Consider the following 25,137-nt stretch of genomic DNA (forward strand, 5'->3'; position numbering starts at 1 on the left):
GCCTGTAATCCCAGCACTTTGGGAAGCCAAGGCAGGCAGATCACCTGAGCTCAAGAGTTTGAGATCAGCCTGGTGAATTTGGCGAAACTCCTTCTCTACTGAAAGTACAAAGATTAGCCGGGCATGGTGGCAGGCACCTGTAATCCCAGCTACTTGGGAGGCTGAGGCAGGAGAATCGCTTGAACCTGGGAGGCAGAGGTTGCAGTGAGCCAAGACCACCGTGCCACTGCACTCCAGTCTGGGCGACAAGAGTGGGACTCCATCACTTAAAAAAGAAAAGCACAACTATTTCTTGTGAATTCTGCTTCAGGTGACATGATTTCAGAACATCTTCCATCCCAAATAGCTTACGAGAGTCACTTAAAGAGAAAGGTTTTGTCGGGAAAGCTTGTTTACATGTTTATTCTTTATGCATCATGGGTTTTGAGTGGCGCATTATTTAATCACCGTTTTATTTGCATTTGTATTTGTATTTTTGAGATGGAGTCTCGCTCTGTTGCCCAGGCTGGAGTGCAGTGGCACCATCTTGGCTCACTGCAACCTTTGCCTCCCAGACTTAAGCTATTCTCCTGCCTCAGCCTCCTGAGTAGCTGGGATTACAGGTGCCCACCACCATGCCTGGCTAATTTTTGTATTTTTAGTAGAGATGGGGTTTCACCGTGTTGGCCAGGGTGTTCTCAAACTCCTGATCTCAGGCGATCCAGCCGTCTCAGCCTCCCAAAGTGCTGAGATTACAGGCGACAGCCACCGTGCCTGGCCTTAATGACTGTTTTAAATCATCATCTAGAGCTGGGCCTCTGGGAGGAGTTCGTGGGCCTTTGATTCCACTCCTCTGTCCAGTGGGTAAGGAGGACACCACCCTCCTCACTGGCTTCTGAGAAGCCCCCCAGCTCATTCATTCACAGAAAAGTCTAACTCTTCCAAAATTGATCCCTTCTTAAGGAAAAACCTGAGTGCTATAAGATCCTGAGTTGTCAGAGTCCAGTTTTAATGAAGCAGAAACACACCAGTACCTCCTGACTGGAGAACACGGCATTTGCTATGGGCATGTGCTTGTGCTGGTCATCTGGTTACACTTCCATGACGTTCAACAACACCCTCCAGTTAAGTAAAAGAGGCTGAGAAAGTAGGAGGGTGAGTGAGAAAGAGGCGTGTTAAAGCATCACGATTCCTCTCTCATTGGGAATGCAAAGGGGGAACTCAGATGGGAACCAGTTTTGCCTGGATGAGGATTCTCACGGATTTCTTCTGCTTCAGTAGGAATAGCAAAAACACAGCAACTCGCATGCAGCTGTCATAGCAACAGCAATACTTCTGAACTCTTGTTGTCAGGAGAGAAAATAGTTTTTCCCTCGCCTTGTTCCCAGCCTGCCCAAATGGCTGGTTGCAGGGTCAGGGGCTGGAGTGACTGGAGAAGCCCAGACCTCCCTTCTACTAAGTAGGACTCCTCCAGCTGGGATGGCTCTTGGCAGCTGCTCACTAGGACAGCCCCATGAGGCGGACCAGCATGCTGGCATTGCATCTGCTCTGTGGGCCCCAGGAGGGCACAGGGAGTCCTGTATTGGACAAACCGTGCTCTTGACACCACATCCCAAAGTGAGGACCACAGGCTGAAACTGCGCTGTGCATGGCCAGCACCACTAGCATCTGCATGGCACATGGACTGTGGGCATCTGGCTTGCATGAGCGTGCTGGAGTCCAGCCTGTAGCCCCAGCCTGTCCCTCCCTCTGCCCGCGCAGCCCTGACCCTACCTCATTGATAGCCAGCTGCTCACCACCCCCTCCAGGGTGGCTGTAGTGGTGGCCGGAGCTGTGCAGGTCATCATACAGGTCCTCCTCGCTCCCCACTTCATCAGCGCGGGCAGCTGCGTCCAGAGCTCCATCAGGCATGGCTGGAAGGAGAGACAGCAGCTGGGCAAAGGGGGCTGGGCTGGGAAGGGCTGAGGGGAGAACATGTGGAGAAGGAGCCCAGTGGGTTCAGGACAAACGCTCCTTCTGCAGGGGGAGGATGCAGGTTGCAGGGCTAGGTTCTCAAACCATCCTTGCCGAAAACATGTGGCCTGGGTGAAAGAATGCACCATCTCACTCACACCACCACCATTAGTCACCCATCACCCAGTCTACAGCAACTCGGCTGACAAGGGAACACAAGTATTCACCATCACACAGCTCGAGAGCCCCTTAGGTTGTATTCAGTGACAAACCATTTTCCATTGTGTTGGCTACAGTATAGGCCCTTAGGAAAAATGTTAACATTTTGTTATCCAATATATATGTGTGTATTCAAAGAAAATATACAGTTCTGTACATGCAAATATGGTTTGAAATTTAATACAATGAACAGTCCTGGTACCCATTACTCTACTTAGGAAAAACACCAGAAACTTGACCTTCCACATCCTGTATACTCCACTGAGTCCCATTCCCATCTCCTTCCTGTAGAGATATTCAAGAGTTAGAACTTTTAATAAATTATTCCCATGCCTTTGTCTTAGCATTTAACTCTGTCAGTTATGCTAGGTTTTGACCTTGTCTAAAGGGAGCCAGCAAATCCACTCTTCTCTGGCTGGCTGTTTTTACTCAACTGTGTGTGTAGCTGTGATTGTTTCATTTTCACTGCTGCACAGTCTTGTGTTGTATGAGTCTTTCACATTGTGTGTGTTGGCTGTACTGCTGGAGCAGGGTATGTCCTGTGCTGCTGCAGTGGTGCTGCTGGACGGTGTCTGCACGCCTCCTGGGTGTGCGTCAGAGGGTTTCTCTAGGACGTTGTTTCTCAACCCTGCTTTCGTGACAGCCCCGCTAAAGAGCACGTTATTTTCCTAATCCCTCCCTGCCCCTATGAAATCAATATCACAAATGTATTGTGTATTGCTTATGCAATGTGGCATTCTGGAGAGCCATAAACCATCATAATAGCTAACATATTTGCCCAGTTGGGCAAAATCATCACCCCTGGTGTGAATTCACACTGCTGAGTGTAGACGCCCAGGTGTGTGTGGCCCTGCTGGGTCCTAGGCACACCAAATAGTTTCCAGAACCTGAAAGTGGCACAAGAATGTTCTATCCCTCCATATCCCAGCCAGCTCTTGAGACTGGCATTATGAGACATTTAAATTCTTGAGTCTAATGGGTATGAAATGGTATCTTACTCTGATTTTAATTGACATTTCAGATTACTAACGAGTTGACCTTTTATCTATGGGCCATTTATATTTCCCTTTAATGTGAAGTGTTTATGAGTTTTACCCATTTGTCTATTGAATTGCTTATCTTTAACATACCACTGACATAAAATATGTATGTATTCACGTATGTATGTATACACACACATTCCTTCCCTCACTTCTAGATACCTCTGTCACTCAGATGTGTCACAACTATCTCCTCCCAGTTTGTGGCTTGTTACTATTTTTTTTTTTTTTTTTTTTTTTGAGACGGAGTCTCGCTCTGTCGCCCAGGCTGGAGTGCAGTGGCCGGATCTCAGCTCACTGCAAGCTCCGTCTCCCGGGTTCATGCCATTCTCCTGCCTCAGCCTCCCGAGTAGCTGGGACTACAGGCGCCCGCCATCTCGCCCGGCTAGTTTTTTGTATTTTAGTAGAGATGGGGTTTCACCGTGTTAGCCAGGATGGTCTCGATCTCCTGACCTTGTGATCCGCCCATCTCGGCCTCCCAAAGTGCTGGGATTACAGGCTTGAGCCACCGCGCCCGGCCGGCTTGTTACTATTTTTAAGGGGCCTTTTGATGAACAGAAGTCCTTAATTTTAATATAGACAAATTTGTCAATCTAGTCCTATTTGGTGTATGTTTTCTGTGTCTAGGAAATTCTTTCCAACCTCAGTCATAATGATATTCTTCTCTGTTATCATGTTTTATAGCTTTCTTTTGACACGTATGCTGTTAATCCACCTGGAAATGATTTTTGTGGTATAGAGGTTGGAATCCAATTTCTTTCTTCTGTAAGGATAATCAATGGTCTCGGCACCATTCATGGAATGGGCAGTCCTTTCCCATGGACCTACAATGTCTGCTCTGTCCTTGAGTTTCTAGATAGTTGGGTCTGCATCTGGACTCTCTTCTTGCAAGAGGCAGAATAATGGTCTCCAAAAGATGAAAAGATGGAATCTTCAGAGCCTGTGAATATGTTATGTTACGTGAGGAATTAAAGAAGAATTAAGGTTGCAGATGAAACCAGGGCTGCTAATCAGCTGACCTCAAAATAGGAAGATTATCTTGGATTATCCACTTGGGCCCAACACAGGTGAAAATATGAACTCTGAAGACTCATTTCAGGCACTTCCTCCTCCATGAGAGTCCCGTTATGACTCTTATCTTGTTCTCAGGGAGCTTGAGCAGACAACCCTCATGGCAGGAAACACATCCCTGTACACTGTGTTGGTCTGACTCCCCCCAGCTATACTCCAAGCTCCTTGAAAGCAGGAGCCATGACTTATTCGTTAATGTCAACGTTTAGGAAATGTTAAGTAAATAAATGAGTAAACAGATGGATGGAAGAAACAGATAAATGGTGATGAAACAGACAAAGAAACCGATGGAAGGATGAACACTTGAAGAGATGGAAGCCGGGAGGATGACTGGGGTGGCAAATGGCAAGTTCCTCAAAGGTGGAGCCCAAAGGCCCGGCAGCGCCAACATCAGGAACACAGTTAAAACTCCACATGTGTCCCCAGAACTGACCTGGGAAACCTCTGGGATATGGTTTGGATTTGTGTCCCTGCCCAAATCTCATGTTGAATTAAAGGTGTGGCCTGGTGGGAGGTAACTGGATCATGGGGACAGATTCCCCCCTTGCTGTTCTCGTGATAGTGGATGAGTTCTCATGAGATCTGATCGTTTAAAAGTGTGTGGCACTTGCTGCTTCACTCACTGTCTCCTGCTGCCATGTGGAGAAGGTGCTTGCTTCCCCTTAGCCTTCTGCCATGATCTAAGTTTCCTGAGGCCTCCCTGTCATGCTTCCTGTGAAGCCTGTGGAACTCTGAGCCAATTAAACCTCTTTTTTTCAGATTACCCAGTCTCAGGTAATGTTTTATAGCACTGTGAGAATGGACTAATACACTCTGTCTCCGACCTGGAGGCAGTGGCCAGAGTCCAGCTTGCAAGCAGGAGCCAAGGGCCTTCTCCTAACCTTGTACATAGCTACAAGTCCCTCGGAACACTCATGATTTTTATTTCATTTTATGTTTAAAAATTTTTATTATGGAAAGTTTCAAAAGTGCACAAAAGGAGAGAAAATAGTATAAGGAACCTTGTATATTCATTGTTCAGCTTCAACAACTCTCAACATGTGGCCACTTTTGTTTCATCATCTAATTCCACTCCCCATTAGATGGTTTTTAGGGCAAATCTAAGATACAATATAATTTCATCTGTAAACACCATAGCATATGTTTCTGAAACATAAGGATCCCATCTCTTTTTTTTTTGAGACGGAGTCTCGCTCGGTTGCCCGGGCTGGAGTACAGTGGCCGGATCTCAGCTCACTGCAAGCTCCGCCTCCCGGGTTTATGCCATTCTCCTGCCTCAGCCTCCCGAGTAGCTGGGACTACAGGCGCTCGCCACCTCGCCCAGCTAGTTTTTTTGTATTTTTTTAGTAGAGACGGGGTTTCACCATGTTAGCCAGGATGGTCTTGATCTCCTGACCTCGTGATCCACCCGTCTCAGCCTCCCAAAGTGCTGGGATTACAGGCTTGAGCCACCACGCCCGGCCCCATCTCTCTTTCTTTAAAAAACGTAACCACGATACACATCTAAAACAAACCAATCCATCAAAAGTTGTCAAATTGTCATACCTTCTCCCCTAGGGCCTTAAAATTCATTTTATTGGCTGGGTGCAGTGGCTTACGCCTGCAATCCCAGCACTTTGGGAGGCTGAGGTACGCAGATCACGAGGTCAGGAGATCAAGACCAGCCTGGCCAGAATGGTGAAACCCTGTCTCTACTAAAAATACAAAAAATTAGGCAGGCATGGTGGCGCACACCTGTAGTCCTAGCTACTTGGGAGGCTGAGGCAGGAGAACTGCTTGAACCCGACAGGCGGAGGTTGCAGTCAGCGGAGATTGCTCCACTGCACTCCAGCCTGGGCAACAGAGTGAGATTCTGTCTCAAAAAAACACCCAAAAAACAAAACAAAAAACCGTTTTATTGTGAAATGATTTTAGAGTCACAGGGTATACCACTATAGTACACAGGGCACTGTGTACTCTCCACTCAGTTTCCGTTAATGGTCTAACTTTGCAAGTCCAGTATGATCTCGCAGCCAAGAACCTGACGTTCGTACAATGTGTGTGCATAGGCGTATGGCACTGTCACCAGTGCAGATCTGCACAGCCACCACAGCAACCTGTATGTAGGCTTTTGAGGTTGGCTTTTTCACTCAGCCAAATGCCCTGCACTCTATCCCAGCTGCTATGTGTATTCATACTTCATTCCTTTTTACTGCTGAGTCATATTCCATGTCATTCCATGGAATTCCATGGCATTCCATGCCACTGTTGGTTTAACCATTCACCTGTTTAAGGCTATGTGGATTGTTTCCAACTATTCCTATTATGAATGCAGCTGCTACGATAATTCACGAGCAGGGGTTTGTGTGAACATGTTTTCATTTCTCTGAGATAAATGCTCAGGAGTGTAATTACTGGGTCAGACGGTAGTTGACTACTTAGTTTTTAAGAAACTGCCAAACTATTTTCCAGAGTGGCTGTGCCATTTTACATTCCTGTTACTCTCGATGTCTAAGAGTTCAGTTTCTCTGAATCTTCAGCGGCCCTTGGTATTGTCACTATTTTATATTTGAGGCATTCTGATAGGTGTGTAGTGATATCTCGTCATGGTGTCAGTTTTCATTTCCTGAAAGGCTGATGATGTTGAACATCTTTTCATGTGCTTACTTGCCATATATCCTCTTTGGTGAAATATCTCTTTATGTCTTTTGCCCTTTTTTTTTTGAGACAGAGTGTTGCTCTGTCACCCAGGCTGGAGTGCAGTGGTGTGATCTTGGCTCACTGCAAACTCCACCTCCTGGGTTCACGCCATTCTACTGCCTCAGCCTCCTGGGTAGCTGGGACTACAGGCGCCTGAAACCATACCCGGCTAATTTTTGTATTTTTACTAGAGACAGGGTTTCACCGTGTTAGCCAGGATGGTCTCCATCCTCATGATCCGCCCACCTCGACCTCTCAAAGTGCTGGGATTATAGGCATGAGCTACTGCGGCCGGCCCTCTTTTTCCTTTTTTTTTTTTTTTTTTTTTAAGAGATGGGGTCTTGCTTTGTTGCCTAGGCTGGAGTGCGGGGCACAATCATGGCTCACTGCAGCCTCAAACTCCTGAGCTCAAGGGATCCTCTCACCTCAACCTCCTGAGTAGCTGGTACTACAGGTTCACACCACCACACTCGGCTAATTTTCTGAAAAAATTTTCATAGAGACAGTGTCTCACTATGTTGCTCAGGCTAGTCATGAGCTCCTGGCCTCAAATGATCCTCCTGCCTCAGCATCCCAAAGTGCTGAGATTACAAGTGTAAGCCACCATGCCTTGCCCTCTTTTGCCTATTTACTAATCAGTGTTTTAATGTTGAACTGTGAAAGTTCTTCCCCCCCCCCCCCCCCCCCCCGGACAGGGTCTCACCATGTTGCTCAGGCTGGTCTGGAACTCCTGGGCTCAAGTGATCCTCCCACCTCAGTTCCCAAGTAGCTGGGATCACAGGCTTGTGCTACCACATCTGGCTCTGAGAGTTCTTTATATATTTGAGTTATTTGTCAGATATGAGGTTTGTGAGTATTTTCTCTCAGTCTGTAGCTTATCTTTTCATTGCCTTAACTAGAGTTTTCATAGTGCCAAAGTTTGAAATTGTTATAATGTTCAGTTTCTCAAATTTTCCTTTTATGAGTCGTGCTTTTGGTGTCATGTCTAAGAACTCTTTGCCAAACCCTAGTTCTCAAGGATTTTCTCTTAATGTTTTCTTCTAAAAGTTTTACATGGAAATCTATAATTCATTTTGTGTGTGGGTTTTTTTTTTTTTTTTTTTGTATAATGTGTGAAGCTTAGGTCAAGGTTCGTTTTCATCACCTATGGATAGTCTAATGGTATTATTTCTGGCATCATTTGTGAAAAGAGTATCATTTTTCTACTGAATTGCTTTTGTACTTTTGTAAAAAATCAAAAGTTTTGATGAGCAAAGTAAGGACATTTCTACCTATTTTATAGAAATAAAAATGATTATAAGAGAACACCATGAACTGTTGTATGCTAACAAATTAAATAAACCAGATGAAATGGAAAATTTCTAGAAACACATAATATACCAAAACTGACTCAAGAAGAAATAGGAAATCAGAATAGATCTATAATTGGTAGAGAAATCGAAGACTAATAAAAAAATCTTCCAATAAAGAAAAGCCCAGGGCCAGATGGTCAAGATGGTCTACCATCTGGTAGTGAATGCTACCAAATATTTAAAGTATAATCAATACCAATTCTTCTCAAGTTCTTCCAAAAATATTGAAGAGGAAGGAATACTTCCCAACTCATTCTGTAACATCAGTATTGCTTTGATAATAAACCCAGACAAAGAAAATACAAGAAAACTACAGACTAATATCCCTTATGAATATAGATGCAAAAATCCTCAACAAAATACTAGGAAATGGAATTCAACAGCATATTGAAAGGATTATATATCAGGACCAAATGGAATTTATTTCTGGAATGCAAGGATGGGTCAATGTAGGAGAGCAAATCAATATAATATACTAAATTAACAGAATGAAGGAAAAATACATGATTATCTTAATCTATGCAGAAAAAGCATTGACCAAGTTTTTGTGATAAAACATTCAATAAACTAGAAATAGAAGGAAAAGTCCTCAATGTGATAAAGGCCACATATGAAAATCTCACAGCTAACATCATAATCAATGATGGAAGATGGAAAGTTGTATCCCTAAGATGAGGAATGAGACAAGGATGCCTGCTTTCTCCACTTCTATTCAACATAGTACTGTAAGTCTTGGTGAGAGCAGTCAAGAAAAAGAAATAAAGGACATCCACATTGAAAAGGAAAAATAAAATTATCTGTTTGCAGATGACATCTTCTTATATATAGCATACCTTAAAGAATCCACAATAAAATTATTAAAGCTAATAAATTCAGCAAAGCTACAGAATATAAATTAACACAAAAAAATCAGTTTTATTTCTATATATTTGCAATGAGTAACCTGAAAAGGAAACTTTTAAAAATTTCATTACAATAGCATTAAAAAGAATAACATACTGGCTGGTCGCGGTGGCTCACACCTGTAATCCCAGCACTTTGGGAGGCCAAGGCAGGTGAATCACGAGGTCAGGAGATTGAGACCATCCTGGCTAACATGGTGAGACCCCATCTCTTCTAAAAAAATACACAAAATGAGCCAAGCATGGTGGCAGGCACCTGTAGTCCCAGCTACTTGGGAGGCTGAGGCAGGAGAAAGGCATGAACCTGGGAGGCGGAGTTTGCAGTGAGCCGAGATCGTGCCACTGCACTCCAGCCTGGGCCACAGAGTGAGACTCCGTCTCAAAAAACGAAAACAAAAACAAAAACAAAAACAAAAAACCAAAGAATAAAATATTTAGGAATAAACTTAACCAAGGAGGCCAAAGATATGTGGACTAAAAGCTACAAAACATTGCTGGAAAAAGTGAAAGCAAAGCTGAAAAAAAAAAAGAAAGACGTCCCATGTTTATAAATTGAAAGTCTTAATATTTTTAAGACGACAATACCACCTAAAGCAATCTGCGTATTCAATGCATTCCTATAAAAATCCAATGACTTTTTTTTTTTTGAGACAGAGTTTCACTCTTGTTGCCCAGGCTACAGTGCAATGGCATGATCTCAGCTCACCGCAACCTCCTCCTCTGGGTTCAAGTGATTCTCCTGCCTCAGCCTCCCAAGTAGCTGTGATTACAGGCATGTGCTACCACACCTGGATAATTTTGTATTTTTAGTAGAGATAGGATTTCTCCATGTTGGTCAGGCTGGTCTCGAACTCTCGACTTCAGGTGATCTGTCCACCTCAGCCTCCCCAAAATGCTAGGATTACAGGTATGAGCCACCGTACCCAGCCCCAATGGCATTTTTGTACACACATAGAAAAATTCATCATTAAAATTCATATGGAATCTCAAGGGATCCTGACTAGCCAAAATTATTTTGAAAAAAACAAAAAAGTTGGAGGACCCACATTTCCTGATTTCAAAACTTACTTCAAAGTCACAATAATCAAATAATGTGGAAATGGCATAAGGATAGATATATAGTCCAATGGAACTGAATAGAGGATCCAGAAATAAACCCTCTCACATGTGGTCAATTGATTTTCGACAAAGGTGCTAAGACCGCGAGGGAAAAGACAGTCTTTGCAGCGAACAGTGTTGGGAGGCTGGATATCCAAATGCAAAATAATGAAGTTAAACCCTTACCTAACACATATAAAAATTAACTCAAAATGGACAAAGGCCTAAATATAAGAGTTAAAACTATAAGACACTTAGAAGAAAACAGGGGAAAGCTTTACAGCAGTGAATCTGTGACTAATTTCTTGGATATAAGACCAAAACCACAGGCAACAGGAAAAAAACAGATAAATTGAACTATATCAAAATTTAAACCTTTTGTGCATTAAAGGACAGTATCAAGAGAGAAAAGGCAACCCATGGAATGGAAGAAAATATCTGCAAATCCTTTATCTGATAAGGGAATAACATCCAGAAAATATTTTTGAAAAACTCCTACAACTCGAAAAACAAAACAAACAAAAAACTCAAAACCTAGCCCAACTCAAAAATAGGCAAAGGACTTGAATAGACATTTCTTCAAAGAAGACATACAAATGGTCAATAGCGTATAAATAAGGACATACGACATCACTCATCATCAGGGAAATGCAAATAAAAATCACGGTGGTATGCCAGTTCCTCCTTAGTACGGTCATTATAAAAACAACAACAATAACAAAATATAGAAATAACAATGGCATGTGGATTATACCACAATTGTTTAAACAACTGGTTGGCTGTACTTGTTTGGCACTATTTCTGCATCTTCTATTCTGTCCCATTGATCAATGTGTCCATCCTCCTCTCATACCAAATAGTCTTGTTTTCTGTGGGTATAGAATAATTCTTGAAATTTGGTAGAGTGGTTCCTCTTACTTAATTTCTGTTTTTCAGAAATGTTTTAGCTATTCTTTTTTGCTTCCTTCCCTGGCCTCCTGTTTTAGCTATTCTTGTTCCTTTGCCTTTCCATATAAATTTTAGAATAATCTTGTCTATAGCTAGAAAAAAATCCTTCTGGGATTTTGATAGGAATTACATTAAACCTATGTATCAACCTGGAGACAACTGAAATCTTTGCTCTGTTGAGCCCTCCCATCCATGAATACAGAATCTCTCTCCATATGTACATCCTCTTTGATTTCTTTCAGTTCTCCACTATTTTAAAGCAAGTCCCAGACGTCATGTAATCTGATCTGTAAATAGCACAGTATATGTCTTAAAAGGCAAGGCATCTCTTTCCCTTCCTCTCCCTCTCTGTCTTGCTGCTACACTTTCTTCTCTGGGGTATTTTAAAAGCAATGGTCTCTCTAGGGGAATAAAACAGATTTCTTGTAGGAGTCACTACTTTTCTTGGCTTTTTAGTAGTCCCAGCTGGGGTCTCAGCAGTTCACAAAATGATTGCTCATCTAGCCAATTTGCAGCCTGGGAGAAAAGAAAAGCGGGTTTCAACATGAGTCTCCCGGTACTTTTACTCGTCATTCTACATTCCAGCTCCCAGCACAGGGTGTGGGATTGAGGAGGTGTTTCCTGAGAGTTTCACAACTGCATGAACGAAGGTTGAGCAGGCATTCGTGGGAGAGGGAGTGAAGGTGAAGGTGTGCGAAGGACTTCGCGACTGAAGCCAGGAGACTCAGGCTCTGTGCAAACAGCCAGTGGGAGAGCCAGTCACTTGTCTGCTTAGAATGGGCTCAAACTCTCTTACAACGCAAGGCTACTTGCTTTGTGGGTCTCACACAGCTAATTCATAGGAAAGCGTTAAAGGATGGGACCATGTGCCCCGTGGTGTCTGCAGGTGAATAAAGGAACAAAAACAACATGGCCCAGCAACACAAAGGCCAGTCTTGATTTTGGGTTTTAAATTTTTATATCAGAAGACAAGTCAGCAGTCTCTGATCCATTCTGAAATTCCAACAGTGTTTAGACAGCAGAGCAGCTAAGAGCTCTAGAGAAATGCTCAGTGAGGGTGCCTTTGCCTCTGATGAACAGCAGCCAAACAATTCTCTGCTTCTCTTTACAAGTGAAGGCAGGTAGCTCTGCCCACCCAGGGAGAGAGGTGGAGGAATGTCCTCCGTATGCATCTCTTTCCCATGCTGACCTACTGCCCTGGAAGTCAGTGGTTCTCAAAGTGTGGTCCCCAGACCAGAAGCAGCACTTAGGGAACTTGGTAGAGATGCAAATTCTTGAGACCCCTCCCCAGACCCACTAAATCAGAAACTCTGGGGTGGGGCCCCCAGGTTGTATCTGCATAGCCCTCTAGATGACCCTGGTGCCTGCTCAACTTTGAGATCTACTGCTGTCCATCAAAAGCCATTAACAAAGTGAGTACTGACTTACTGAGCTCTGCTCCAGCAAATGCAGGCAATGCAGTCTTTGACATGGCCTTGGGGTCCTTTGAGAAATTTCCCTAAAGAGTCTGGCATACGGTCTTGGAGTAGAAACAAGAATCTGGGCATGGGAGGCACTGGGTGGTGTGCAGGCGGCCCGGCTGTTCATCCAGCACCCAATAGTCAGGGGCTTCCAGTTTACATCTGTGCATTGGTTCACTGATTTCTGAATTCAATCAAATGTATTTATCCAGAGTCCACTGGGTATATGCCACAGATACACATGTTCTGAGGATGCAATGTGAAGAAGGTGATGGGGGTCTGGCAGGTAAATAAGGGAGTTAAACAAATAATGTTGCATGGTGATGCTAGGAAACCACAGGCACAGGAGGTCCAACCAGGCCTGGGAGATCCCAATGGGATCTTGGGAAGGGCTGGCGTAGCAACGGGGGTGAAGAGTGTTCCAGAAAACAGGAACAGCATCCAGCACCAGAAGCAAGAGGGTGGGGTTGCTCCCGGTCATGGAAGAACTGCAGAGTGGCTGGAGTAGAATAAGAAGCGGGAAGAAGGGTGAGAGGTGAGGCTCCCGGGGAGCCCTGGCATGCATGTGGTCCCTGCCCGAGCAAAACACCAGGTGCAGGCTCCCCGGTGGGTCTGCGCTGCGGGACTGGGATATGTGTCCAGGTGTGGCCCCACGGGGGCCTCTCACTTCATCCTTGTGACATAAACAAGGAAGTCGAAATGATGTGTCCATTCTACAGATGAGGAAGCTGGGGCCCAAAGAAGTGAAGTTTCTTCACACAGCTCACAAAGAGCCAAACCTTGCCGGCCAGCCAGGTCACTGGGCTGTCTGCACTGGACTGAGGTTGTTTATATTTTTAGTAGAGACAGGGTTTCGCCGTGTTAGCTAGGCTGGTCTTGAACTCCTGACCTCAGGTGATCTGCCCACCTTGGCCTCCCAAAGTGCTGGGATTACAGGCGTGAACCACTTGCACCCAAGCCAGCTTTTGTTTTTTAAAAAGATTATTTTTGATAGACTTGAAAGAACAGTTTTAGATGTACAGAACAACTGGTCAGCCAGCACAGAGTTCCCAGGCACCCACAGCAGGGCTCCCCGACCATAAGATCTCATGCTAGCAGGCACATTCATCACACGGATGGAGCAACACTGACTCTGATAGTCACTGATGTCCAGATTTTGTTCAGACGTTCTTAGTTTCTCCCAAATGGCCTTTTTCTGTTTCAGGATCCAATACTACATTTAGTCATCTCAGCTCCAGATTTTTAATTTTTAGGTTGTACAGAAGGCTCACTGAAAGCCTCAGCTTTGGAGAGTTTTGTTCCTTTGGCAACTAGAAACTTGCAGCCATCTACAGTTGCAAGCACGAACGCACTCCGCTGCGGAGACCTGCCTCTGGCCCCTGCTGGGAGAAACTGAACTTCTCTCGGGCTCCTTCATCTCCCAGTTCTTTTCCTGGTGGGGGGAAAATAACTTTTTCTGAGAATGTACAACCCTCCTTCTGCTGTGTGTATGGCTCCAGCCTACCTGGGAGTCAGGTATCATTAGGTGCGCTGCACAGATACAGGCCCTGCAGCTCACACACACGTGAGACACACTGAGGTCTCTCAGGCAACCCGCAGCCAGGGCAGGGGAAAACTGCGCCCCATCTCTCAATGCCCACCCCTCTCCACACCTTTCCTGCCCTGGGTCTCTAGCTGTTCTGCCTATACAAGGAGGACCCCTTGCTGCCTCTACCCTCCCTCCAAGGGCCCCTGGCTATTTGGTGCTGTCATGCCATCTCACTGAAGGTAAGAGGAGCCTTTAGCCAAGAAAAGCAGGGACTCCTACAAGAAATCTGTTTCAATCCCCACCTCAGGGAGACCACTGCTTTTAAAATACCAGGGAAGAAAGTGTGGCACAGAGAGACAGACCTTCTGTTTTAAGACATATACTATGCTATTTACAGATCAAATTACATGATGTCTGGGACTTGCTTTAAAATAATGGAGCACTAAAGGAAATCAAAGAGGATCTAAATATGGAGAGAGAATCTGTGTTCATGGATGGGAGGGCTCAACAGGATAAAGATTTCAGTGGCTTCCAAATGGATGCATAGGTTTAGTACAATTCCTATCAAAATCCTAGCGGGACTTTTTCTCACCTGGGATATCAGTCAAAGGTCAGGTCTTCATGTACAAATAAGACTTTGTGGTCACAATTACTTTAAAAAGTAATTACACAAAACATGGCTGCATCATGCTTTAGCAGTAAGTGAAGCATGGTTTCTGACACATGGTAGCGTTATGTCAGGCAAATGTGAAGTGCCAGGGATGTGAACAGCTGTTCCTCTAAGTTTAGGTTGTTGCAATATTCAGGTAATCATTTCATTTTTCACTGAACAGAACCAGTCTGCAGCTCAACACTTTAGATCATAGACTTTTGGAGTACAAACCCAAGGAATGCAGTATCGTTACCAAATTACAAGTTTTGGCAAAATCACTAAAACACTGTATATAATATAATGAAGTTATGTCACATATTCTGTTAATGAAAATTTTCATTATTTTCACCCTAATGCTCTGCAATAAAATAAATCATATCACGATTAACACTTTTCATTACAAAAATTATTTAAATAACAAACAAAACACCATCATTGTTAGTGGTAGATTATAGCTGAGCTAGTTATTTAAAACAAACGAGGCCAAGTGTGGCAGCTCATGCCTGTAATCCCAGCACTTTGGGAGGCCTAGGTGGGCGGGTCACTTGAGCTCAGGAGTTTGAGATCAGTCTGGCCAACACAGTGAAACCCCGTATCTACTAAAAATACAAAAATTAGCTGGGTGTGGCGGCAGGTGCCTGTAATCTCAGCTGCTTGGGAGGCTAAGGTAGGAGAATTGCTTTAATCCAGGAGGTGGAGGTTGCAGTGAGCCAAGATCACACCACTGCACTCCAGCCTGGGCAACAGAGCAAGACTCCGTCTCAAAATCAATCAATCAATCAATCAATCAATCCATCAATCAATCAAAAAAATTAAGACTTCTAAAATGGTACAGTTTCCCCCTTCTGCTGTGCAAGCCACTTAAGGTAAATGGATCAGGACAATCATGCTTGAGAAACTCTAATGTTTGAACTTACAGGGGTTGGGGATGTCGTTACTGGTTTTAGGTTGAAGTAATCATCTAAGCATCGTCAGGCCTTCAGCACACCATTTGGCCTTTTATGCTAGCTGGTCTCGATATCCAGCACACGCTCTAGCTGACCACTTTGTTAGTAGACCTGTACTTCTCTTCCGTTTGGATTAAAATTCATGCAGATTTTCTTCAGCATATTATTTTAAAGAAGTGCCTAATAGATAATTACACCTTTTAAGTACAAATACAAATAAATCTATTGCCAGGTTGGTAAGAGCTGGGCACCTTACGTTGTATCTACTCCTGACAACCACGCCTCTATCCACACTGCAGTGTGCCCTGTGCCTCCTCCTCTGAAGCTGGTCATTCTTCGGTCTTGGCACGTCATATCTGAAGATGTCACGGTTGTCATTACTCCTATGTAACTGCTGAGGTGAATCTTTTCACAGTGATTAGGGTTTCTTGAACCAGAATAGTTTTCCTGGATTTTGAAGGTGTGGTTTTTACATAAATCTCTCATCTCGTACGTGTAAAGAATATATTGGTAGACTTCCTTTCCACTGTGCTCTCCACAGAGGCAATTGCTGAATGTCCTGGCACACAGCCGGGTGCGGTGGCTCATGCCTGTAATCCCAGCACTTTGGGAGGCCGAGGTGGGTGGATCACCTGAGGTCAGGAGTTCCAGACCAGCCTGGCCAATGTGGCAAAACCCCATTTCTACTAAAAATACAAAAACTCACAGGGGTTGCTGGCATGTGCCTGTAATCCCGGCTACTCAGGAGGCTGAGACATGAGAATCACTGCAACCCAGGAGGCAGAGGTTGCCGTAAGCCTAGATCGCACCACTGCACTCCAGCCTGGGCAAAAGAGCAAGGGTCCATATCACCAAAAAAAAAAAAAAAAAAAGAAAAAGAAAAAGAAAAAAAAAAGGTTCTGGCACAAATGCCTTGGTTCTTGCTCTAGAAATATGTGATTTCACAGTGAAAGGCATCCCCACTCCGAGGCCTGTGGCTCGCAACTTCAGTATCTTCTGTCTGACACGGCCAGGCTTGGGTTCACTTTTGGGTATTTGGACATTTCTGCACTGTGGTCATTGAAAAGGCTTCCTATGGGTGGTCAAAGGAAGCTCTAGGCAAAGAAGTGACACCTGTCCCCTGCCACGCCAAGTGCCTCCTAGGCCCCTCTGCTGAGATGCGTGATACGCATCTCAAGGTTAATACGCCCCAAGGAGAACTCCTGATCACCCACCCAAACCTGCTCAGTCACAGGCGTCCTGATCTCAGTAGCAGACAACTGCATTCTTTCAGTAGCTCAGAACAAAAATCTTGGCAAGGATAATTTTGGTTATCCTTGACACCTGTCTTTCTCTCAGTTCACATCCATATTTATCATCAAGTCTCTCAGCTAGCCCTACTTTATTATCCAGAATCCAACCACTTTTCATCTGTCCACCACCAACCTCCAGTGCAGGCCCCGTATCTGCCCCCCTCCGCCCCAGCACTTCACAGAGTGACACAAGAACCTCCAGCTGGTCTTCCCTCTGCACAATATCCAGAGTGGTCCTTGGTAAACTACAATAAATCACATCATTTCTCTGCCTGAGATCTGCCTCAAGTGACAGTCAAAAGTCCTTACCACAGCGTCCAAAGTTTGCTGCCCATCTGGCCTCATTTCTTCTCTCCACCCCATCCCCGTCAGCTCCGATGGGCTCCTGGCCAATCTCAGTTAACCAGTTTTGAGAGAAGCCACCAGGAACCACCAATGGGGGGACTGATAGCATGAAATGCTGTCCAAAGTGGCTGATACGGAAGCACATGCTTGAAGGCCTGACATTCACGGGAGCTTAAGTCCTAAAATATTGCTGGAAACATGCAGGCTTCCCAGAAATTGCATTTCTTTTTCTCTTCTGCTACCATCCTTTTTCCTAACAACCTTGACACTGTCTATTCAAATGAATACATCCTTTAAGACAGATAAAACAAATTTGCTAAAGGCTACTTTTCTCCCTTTGTCAAATATTTCCCATAAAATTCCTAGGCATGGGCTTGAACACTGGTGAAACTTCGGAAAATCTGAGGGTGGGTGAAGGGTCTAAGGTTGCGATAAAGCAGCTGAAAAGGTCAGCTGTGCTAAAATGCCTGGACTATTCTGTTTTACTATCAAGAAAATGTAATCTAAACCTTTTGGATTCAGATTCAACAAACATTTTTGTTTATTCCTCTGTTGTGGAACTGTGTTATTTGACTTCATTTCACAGAAGAGAAATTGTGCAGCATGGAAAGGCTTTACCAGCTCAGAGAGAAAATGGCAGCAGAATTCAGACACAGCCCTAAGCCCTGTGGCTTCAAACCTGTGTAGTTTCCAACACACACACATCTGTGCTCTGATAATTTACCTATCTCTTTTTTCCTAAAACCATTAACTTGAAAATACCGTCCATTCTGGATCTGCTTTAAATACATAAACACGAGTTTGATTTCTATAGTGAAAATACCTCTGCAATGCTAAGATGTAGAGCTCTGTAAGGACACGGCTTTAGTTTCCCTTCATTATGTCCCACATGCACAACAAAGTAACCCCAGCCCCAACAGAGACACTTGCTCTGCCTCACCCACAGCATCTAAAGCTTGCTGCCCACCTAACTTCATTTCCTCTCTCCACCCCAACCCCCCAGCTCTGGTGGGCTCCTGACCAATCTCAGTTAACCAGTTTTGAGGGAAGCTACCAGGAACCACCGATTAGTAGCATGCAGTGCTGTCCAAAGTGGCTGATACAGAAGCACATGCTGACTCTTCGACAGAGGCCATTAGGGTCATCCAAAACCTAATTTCACGCCAGAGAATGTAAAAAAAAAATCCCTCTTAATCACTCAATGAATAAAATATTTATTTTCTCTTAAGGGTTTCTAATAATAGTGGAATGGCTACTATCAAACTCCGTGCAGATATTTATACCCACTGGGAAAAAGGTACCAAAAAACTGCTATCTGATGGCACTGGAGAGTGACCCAAAGCAGGCAGAACCACGGGAGTACTCCTGGCTGAGTTTCCTGCCCTTACAGCTTTCTGCCCTAAGGGGTGGCTAAATACAGACAGACACCTGCAGTCACAGTGTCACTGAATGAACAGTTGGAACAAAGATTTTAGGGTGATCTCAGAAGCATCAATAAGGAGGACAATCTCAGAACAAAGAGCTACAGAGGGCAGTTATAGACAAAACTCTGTGTGGAGCTCTGCCCAAATCTCTGGCTGACCCCTGGACTCTGAAGGCATGGGGGATACTCCAAGCAGCCTAGTAGAGGCTACAAAACCTGAACGTAGAATGTGAAGTTTTAATTCAACCACATTAACTTTCTGCTAAAAGGTCGGAAAAACAAACAAACAAACAAAAAACTCGTCAGAGAAACAACAGAATCCAAAGACTCTATAAACTATTCAACAGCCAAGATACAATTCAAATTTACTAGACATATGAAGAAAAGGAAAACGTGGTCGGTACCCAAGAGAAAAGTCAATCAGTGGAAACCAGTGCTTAGGCAATGCAGGTGTCTGAAGTGACAGATACACTATTATAATAACGCTCAAAAATATACAGAAGCACATACTCCTAAAGCACGAAGAAATAGGAGATGGCAAAGAAATGGACACTACAACGAAGAATCAAATGGAAATTCCAGAACGGGAGAATATAGTATCAAAATAAACATATTTACTAAATGGGCTGAACTGCAGATTGGAAATACCAGAAGAAATAGCAGCTTGAAGACAGACCAATAGAAATGATCCAATTTGAAAAAGAGAAAAAAGGCCGTGCGCGGTGGCTCACACCTGTAATCCCAGCACTTTGGGAGGCCGAGGCAGGCGGATCACGAGGTCAGGAGATCAAGACCATCCTGGTTAACACGGTAAAACCCCATCTCTACTAAAAATGCAAAAAATTAGCCGGGCGTGGCAGCGGGCACCTGTAGTCCCAGCTACTTGGGAGGCTGAGGCAGGAGAATGGCGTGAACCCGGAAGGCGGAGCTTGCAGTGAGCCGAGATCACGCCACTGCACTCCAGCCTGGGTGACAGAGTGACACTCCATCTCAAAAAAAAAAAAAAAAAAAAAAAAAGAAAAAGAGAAAAAAAAAAGTTGTTGGAAAATAATGAACAGCAACTTAGTGACTTGGGAAAATACTATGGCCTAACATACATGAGGAGAGAGTGAATGAAGCAGAAACAATTCTGAACACATAATGACTAACAATTTTACAAATTTGGTAAAAGAATAAATATACAGATTCAAGGAGATCACGGAATCCCAAGCAGAATACAGAGAAACATAACAAGACAGACCTTTGTTGAATGAGAGTTGACTGTAATTAAAGACAGAGATAGTGAACAACATCTCTGAATTGCTGAAAGAAAAAAAACTGTCAACTCAGAATTCTACATCAACAAAAATATTTTGCAAGAATAAAAGTGAAATAAAGACATCTTCAGAAAAATGAAAGAAGGGGGTGCATGTCCCTGGTGGTAACCCACAGGACACCACCACCACATCTGTCGTCCAAAAAAAGAAAAATGAAAGCTAAGAGAATCACTGACCAGCAGATGATTACTACAAAAAATGTTAAGTGAAGTTCCTCGGGCAGAAGTGAAATGACGACAAATGGAAATTCTAATCTTCAAGATGAAATGATAAGCACCAGAAGTGTTAAACTGCGGGTATGTACAACACACTATTTTAAAATTAATTTCTTTAAAAATATACAGCAATTTAAAGCAAAAATTATAACACTATATTGTGGGGTTTATAGTACATGTAGATGAGCATATAAATGACAGCTCTATCCATAAAACAAGAAAGGGATAAATGAAATTAGACACATGCAAGATTCTTACATTTTATATATAAAGTGGGAAATATTACTTTTAGTAGAAGACTATGAAAAGCTAAAGATGTATACATATGTATATATAAAATCATCTTCAGAGCAACCATTACAAAATAACACAAAGGAATAGTGACAAGCCAATAATAAATTAAGATAGGATTTTTTTTAAAAAAGAACCAATTCACCCAAAAGAAAACAGAAAAGGAGATAGAGAGTAACACAAAGAACATGTGACAGAAAAAGAGGAAAATGGCAAATGTAAGCCCAACTATATCAATAATCACATTAAAACTTAATGGACTAAATACTCCATTTAAAAGAAAGAGACTGTTGTGATGGTAACGTTCTATTTCTTGATCTGGATGTTGGTTGCACAAGAATATTCACTTTGTGAAAATTCATCAAAACGTACACTTATTATTGGTGCACTTTTAAGCATGCATATTATACTTCAGGAAAAATTTTACAAAGAACAAACATGTTGATCCAATTGTTTTACGTTTAAAGTTTTATCCTAAGAAAGCAAGTACTCAGAAAAGCACACAATACGTATTTACAAGTATACAGATTCCAACATTGATTCTAATAGAAAAACATTACAGACAAACAAATTGAACATTATTAGGGGACTACTAAAATTAAGGTGCATTTATATAATGAAACACCATGCAGCCAATTCAAAAGAATAATTTATGGGCCGAGTATGGTGGCTCACACTTGTAATCCCAACACTTTGGGAGCCTGAGGCGGGTGGATCACCTGAGGTCAGGAATTTGAGACTAGCCTGGCCAACATGGCAAAACCCTGTCTCTACTAAAAATATGCAAATTAGCCAGGCGTGGTGGCGCGTGCCTGTAATCACAGCTACTTGGGAGGCTGAGGCATGAGAATCACTTGAACCCGGGAAGCGGAGGTTGCAGTGAACCGAGATCGCCGCACTGCACTCCAGCGCCTGGGGGATAGAGTGAGACTCTGTCTCCAAAAAAAAAAAAAAAAAAAAAAGAATAATTTAGCTTTATATTTATCAAAACTAAAGTCACTAAAAGCGTATTATTAAATTAAAAAGTAGCTTACAAACCAGGACGTAGAGTGTGATCTTATTTATGAAAAATAATAATAAGACAAACAATGAAAAGGCATAGATATACAAAAGGTTATGTGCCAAATAGTTAACAGTATCCATTTTGGGATGGTAGGATTTCAGGTGAATTTAACTCTAATTATTTTCTGTTATGTTGGATTTGCCAAGATGAATATATTATCTTCACAATCAGAAAAAGCAACAGACACGTTTATATTTTAAAATAATATCTGTGAAGAATGAATAAAAAAATAGAGGAAAATATCCTAGCCTATAAAAAGTAAGAAGATCTTAAAAACTTGAATGAAAAAGTAATAACTATGTGTTGGAAGGTACCAGAAAGATATTAAAGAAAGAGGAAACTGCAGGGCTATGACAGAGGAGAGGAGAGAAGGACAGGGGCATAAATTCAGCATTTGGACCACTTGCCCCTTAGGCATTGGCTGACTCCAATCACAAGGATGGAGAAGCTGAGGGGCTCCTTGGAATAGACAAAGAGGCTGGGGACAGTCAGCGATCACAATGGTGCCCACCATCTACAGTGTAGACATCTTCCACATAAAGGACTGAGAACACAGTAAGTCCTTACATTAATGTTACTGTAGTCTCTATGACAAAACACCTTTACTCTTTGCTGGATCCCTTCAATTAGAATTTCTTCTGCAAGTTCACTGCAATTTACTACACCCTATGCCTTGTATTTTGGTGGAAGATGTATGTCATTTTGATAGTCTTGCCTCAATCTTAAGCCACAGGGCGACCAATTTGACTTACAATCCACTTCCCAATCCCTTACAAGCACCCAGCTGTGTGCAGCGGGACCATCTGGGCTATTTTTGGCCCCATTTTATCCTTCAAACTTAGCCAATGACTTGGCATTTTGCTTCCTTTCTTGACTTGGACTTGGTCTTTCAGCCTCTCTTGAGACCAACTCCCAGCACCTAGGTGTTAGTGGTTTGATGGGTGGCGTCACCCAATCTGCTCTTTGGTTAATAGTCCCACTCCCCAGTCCAAGCAAGACCAGAGGGATAGAGCACAGGACCCCAAAAGCATAAAAGATGCCTACGTAAGTGCCAAGATTCTACTCTGGAAGGATTTCCTGTTGGGAAAATGGTGGGAATCTAGCATTAAAATGCAAATTAGCTTCCCATTCCCTAACTGGTGAATAGTAGACAAATGGCTCCTTGAAGGCATTCCCTAATGGCTGACAGTCCCTCATCATCTACTCAGTGACTGACAGCCAGCCAGCTCCTGGGCCATACGACACCCACAGGCAGGGGTGCATATATTATTTTCCTATTGCTGCTGAAACAAATTACTCTGCATTTAGAGGCTTAACAGCACATACATTTGTTATCTCCGTTTCTGTAGGTCAAAAGGCAGGGCACAGTGTGGCTCAGTGGGTTCTCTGCTTGGAGCCACAGAGAGCCTAAATTATGGTGTCATCAGGGCTGTGTCCCTTTCTGGAGGCTCTGCGGCCGAATCAACTTGCAGTCTCATTCAGATTACAGGCAGATGTCGTTCCAGAGGGCTGTCAACTGAGGTCCCCGGGTGGCTGAATTGCCTTGTGATGCCCAGGGGAGATAACCATCTTCCAAGGAGGACCAAGTGGCGGGGAACAGGTCTCTTCCCCACAATGGTGGGTTGAGTTCTTTGGCTTTCAGTCTCTCTTAGCTCCTCTCCTGGCTTCTTCCGCTGCTTTTAAGGGCTCATATGATTATGCTGGGTCTACCCAGGTAATCCAGAACAATCTCCTTACGTTAAGGTCAGCTGATTAGTGACCTCAGTCCTACCTGCAAAGTCCCTTGCAGGAAGTTCCCAGATTTGTGTCTGGCTAACCAATGGGCAGAGGTTTTGGCAGCATCCTGAGAGTTCTGTCTACTACAGACACTCCTTCCAGACCTTTTGCCAGGAAGCTGCCCAGCACTGTGGGTCCCTGTGGTCCACGGCACATCTCCCTCCAGCTCTCACGCAGCCTGGCCCCTGGGGTGCTGGGCAGTCCCGCCCCTGCCCTTCCGCCTGAGGGCGCAGGCCAGCTCCCCTGCATCTTCTGCACACCGCGGAGTATGTGGCCAAGCCCCTGGGACTGGGAGGACTCGAGTGGCCTGGGAAGCATCCCCAGGGTCCCAGCTTTTCTTACCATATAGAAATCTCACCCACAGATCTCAGATGCAAGTAAATGATGCCCAGAGACACACTTCAACACAAAACAGGACTGGGCAGGCTCCCACGTCAGGAGAAAGCTGGGACTTGGAGCCCCATGGGAGCCTGCGGATGGCAGGGAGTGGCTGTTGTGGGATGGCCCTGCCGCTGGAGGGCAGTCACCGGGGAGGGCTCACCCTGGCTGCGCTTCCTGATTCCTACCTGGATGTGAGGAACGAGGCCAAGCCCTCTTCAGGTTGCTGCTGTGTCCCTCACAGGACACAGTCAAGTCAGTTCCGCCCCCAGAGCGTGACAGAGATCAGCCCACTGCCGACTGTGGATGGCTTCTAGCCCCATCCCCTCCCCCTCTTGCCCCACAACTGCAAAATCAATGCAAACCCCAGGCGAGGGGTGGCCGGACTGTCACCCTGGCTCCCCCATCACCACAATACAGCCCTCAGCCACACTCAGCCACCCAGGGCCCCTTTGCTGCAGCTGTTCCGGCTGGGCTGCAGTCTGCCCTGCTCTCACAGAAAGCCCCAGGGCACCAGCCACAAGCTTTCCGCACCCTCCTGGTGTGTGTGTGGTGTTATCCTTCTCCACATCCAAACCAAACTCTGGAGGAGGGAATGGGGTTGCTCCTGTCCACGCCATGGGGCAGCCACGAAGCCAGTTGAAGGCTATTTGCCCACGCCAGACACCAGAGTAAATAAAACAGCAGAGATGTGGTTGCCAGAAGAGCTCAGCCAAAGTGTGTGTGCCCAAAGCAGACCATTCTTCATCCCCTCCATCATTCACAGAGATCTGGACCTGGGTTCTGCGAGGCTGCAGTGGGACAGAGACACCTCACGCCCTAGAGTGGGGGCTGAGGCTGGCAGGCGCTCACGGCCAGGTCAGGCCTGGAAGGACCGTCGAGGCCAGGCTGAGAGTGTGACAACGAGAGCCGCACTCTGCCACCAAGTGGGCTTGGCCACCCACTCACCTCCCAGTGGCTGTCTCCTTACTTTGAGGAAAAGACAATTAGGGAGTGGAAAGACTTCTGAATGTGGTTAAAAAACTGACAGAGAGGGCTGGGTGTGATGGCTCACGCCTGTAAACCCAGCACTTTGGGAGGCCAAGGCAGGCGGATCACGAGGTCAGGAGATCAAGACCATCTTGGCTCACACGGTGACACTCTGTCTCTACTAAAAATACAAAAAATTAGCCAGGCGTGGTGGTGGGTGCCTGTAGTCCCCGCTACTCAG

At 44.4% G+C, this 25,137-nt stretch overlaps 1 protein-coding gene across 2 annotated transcripts in view; it reads right to left on the minus strand.

Annotated features, from left to right (window-relative positions):
* The window catches only part of ARHGEF4 (Rho guanine nucleotide exchange factor 4), a 210,289-nt gene that overhangs the window by 16,949 nt on the left and 168,203 nt on the right, over nt 1-25,137 (minus strand). For both annotated transcript variants that reach the window (XM_023194730.3, XM_031936411.1), the window contains one exon: nt 1,753-1,892. In XM_023194730.3, the coding sequence (XP_023050498.3) occupies nt 1,753-1,892 (140 nt within the window). The remainder of the gene's footprint in view (nt 1-1,752; nt 1,893-25,137) is intronic.

The sequence above is a fragment of the Piliocolobus tephrosceles genome, chromosome 11 (assembly GCF_002776525.5).
Source record: "Piliocolobus tephrosceles isolate RC106 chromosome 11, ASM277652v3, whole genome shotgun sequence".
Lineage (NCBI taxonomy): Eukaryota > Metazoa > Chordata > Mammalia > Primates > Cercopithecidae > Piliocolobus > Piliocolobus tephrosceles.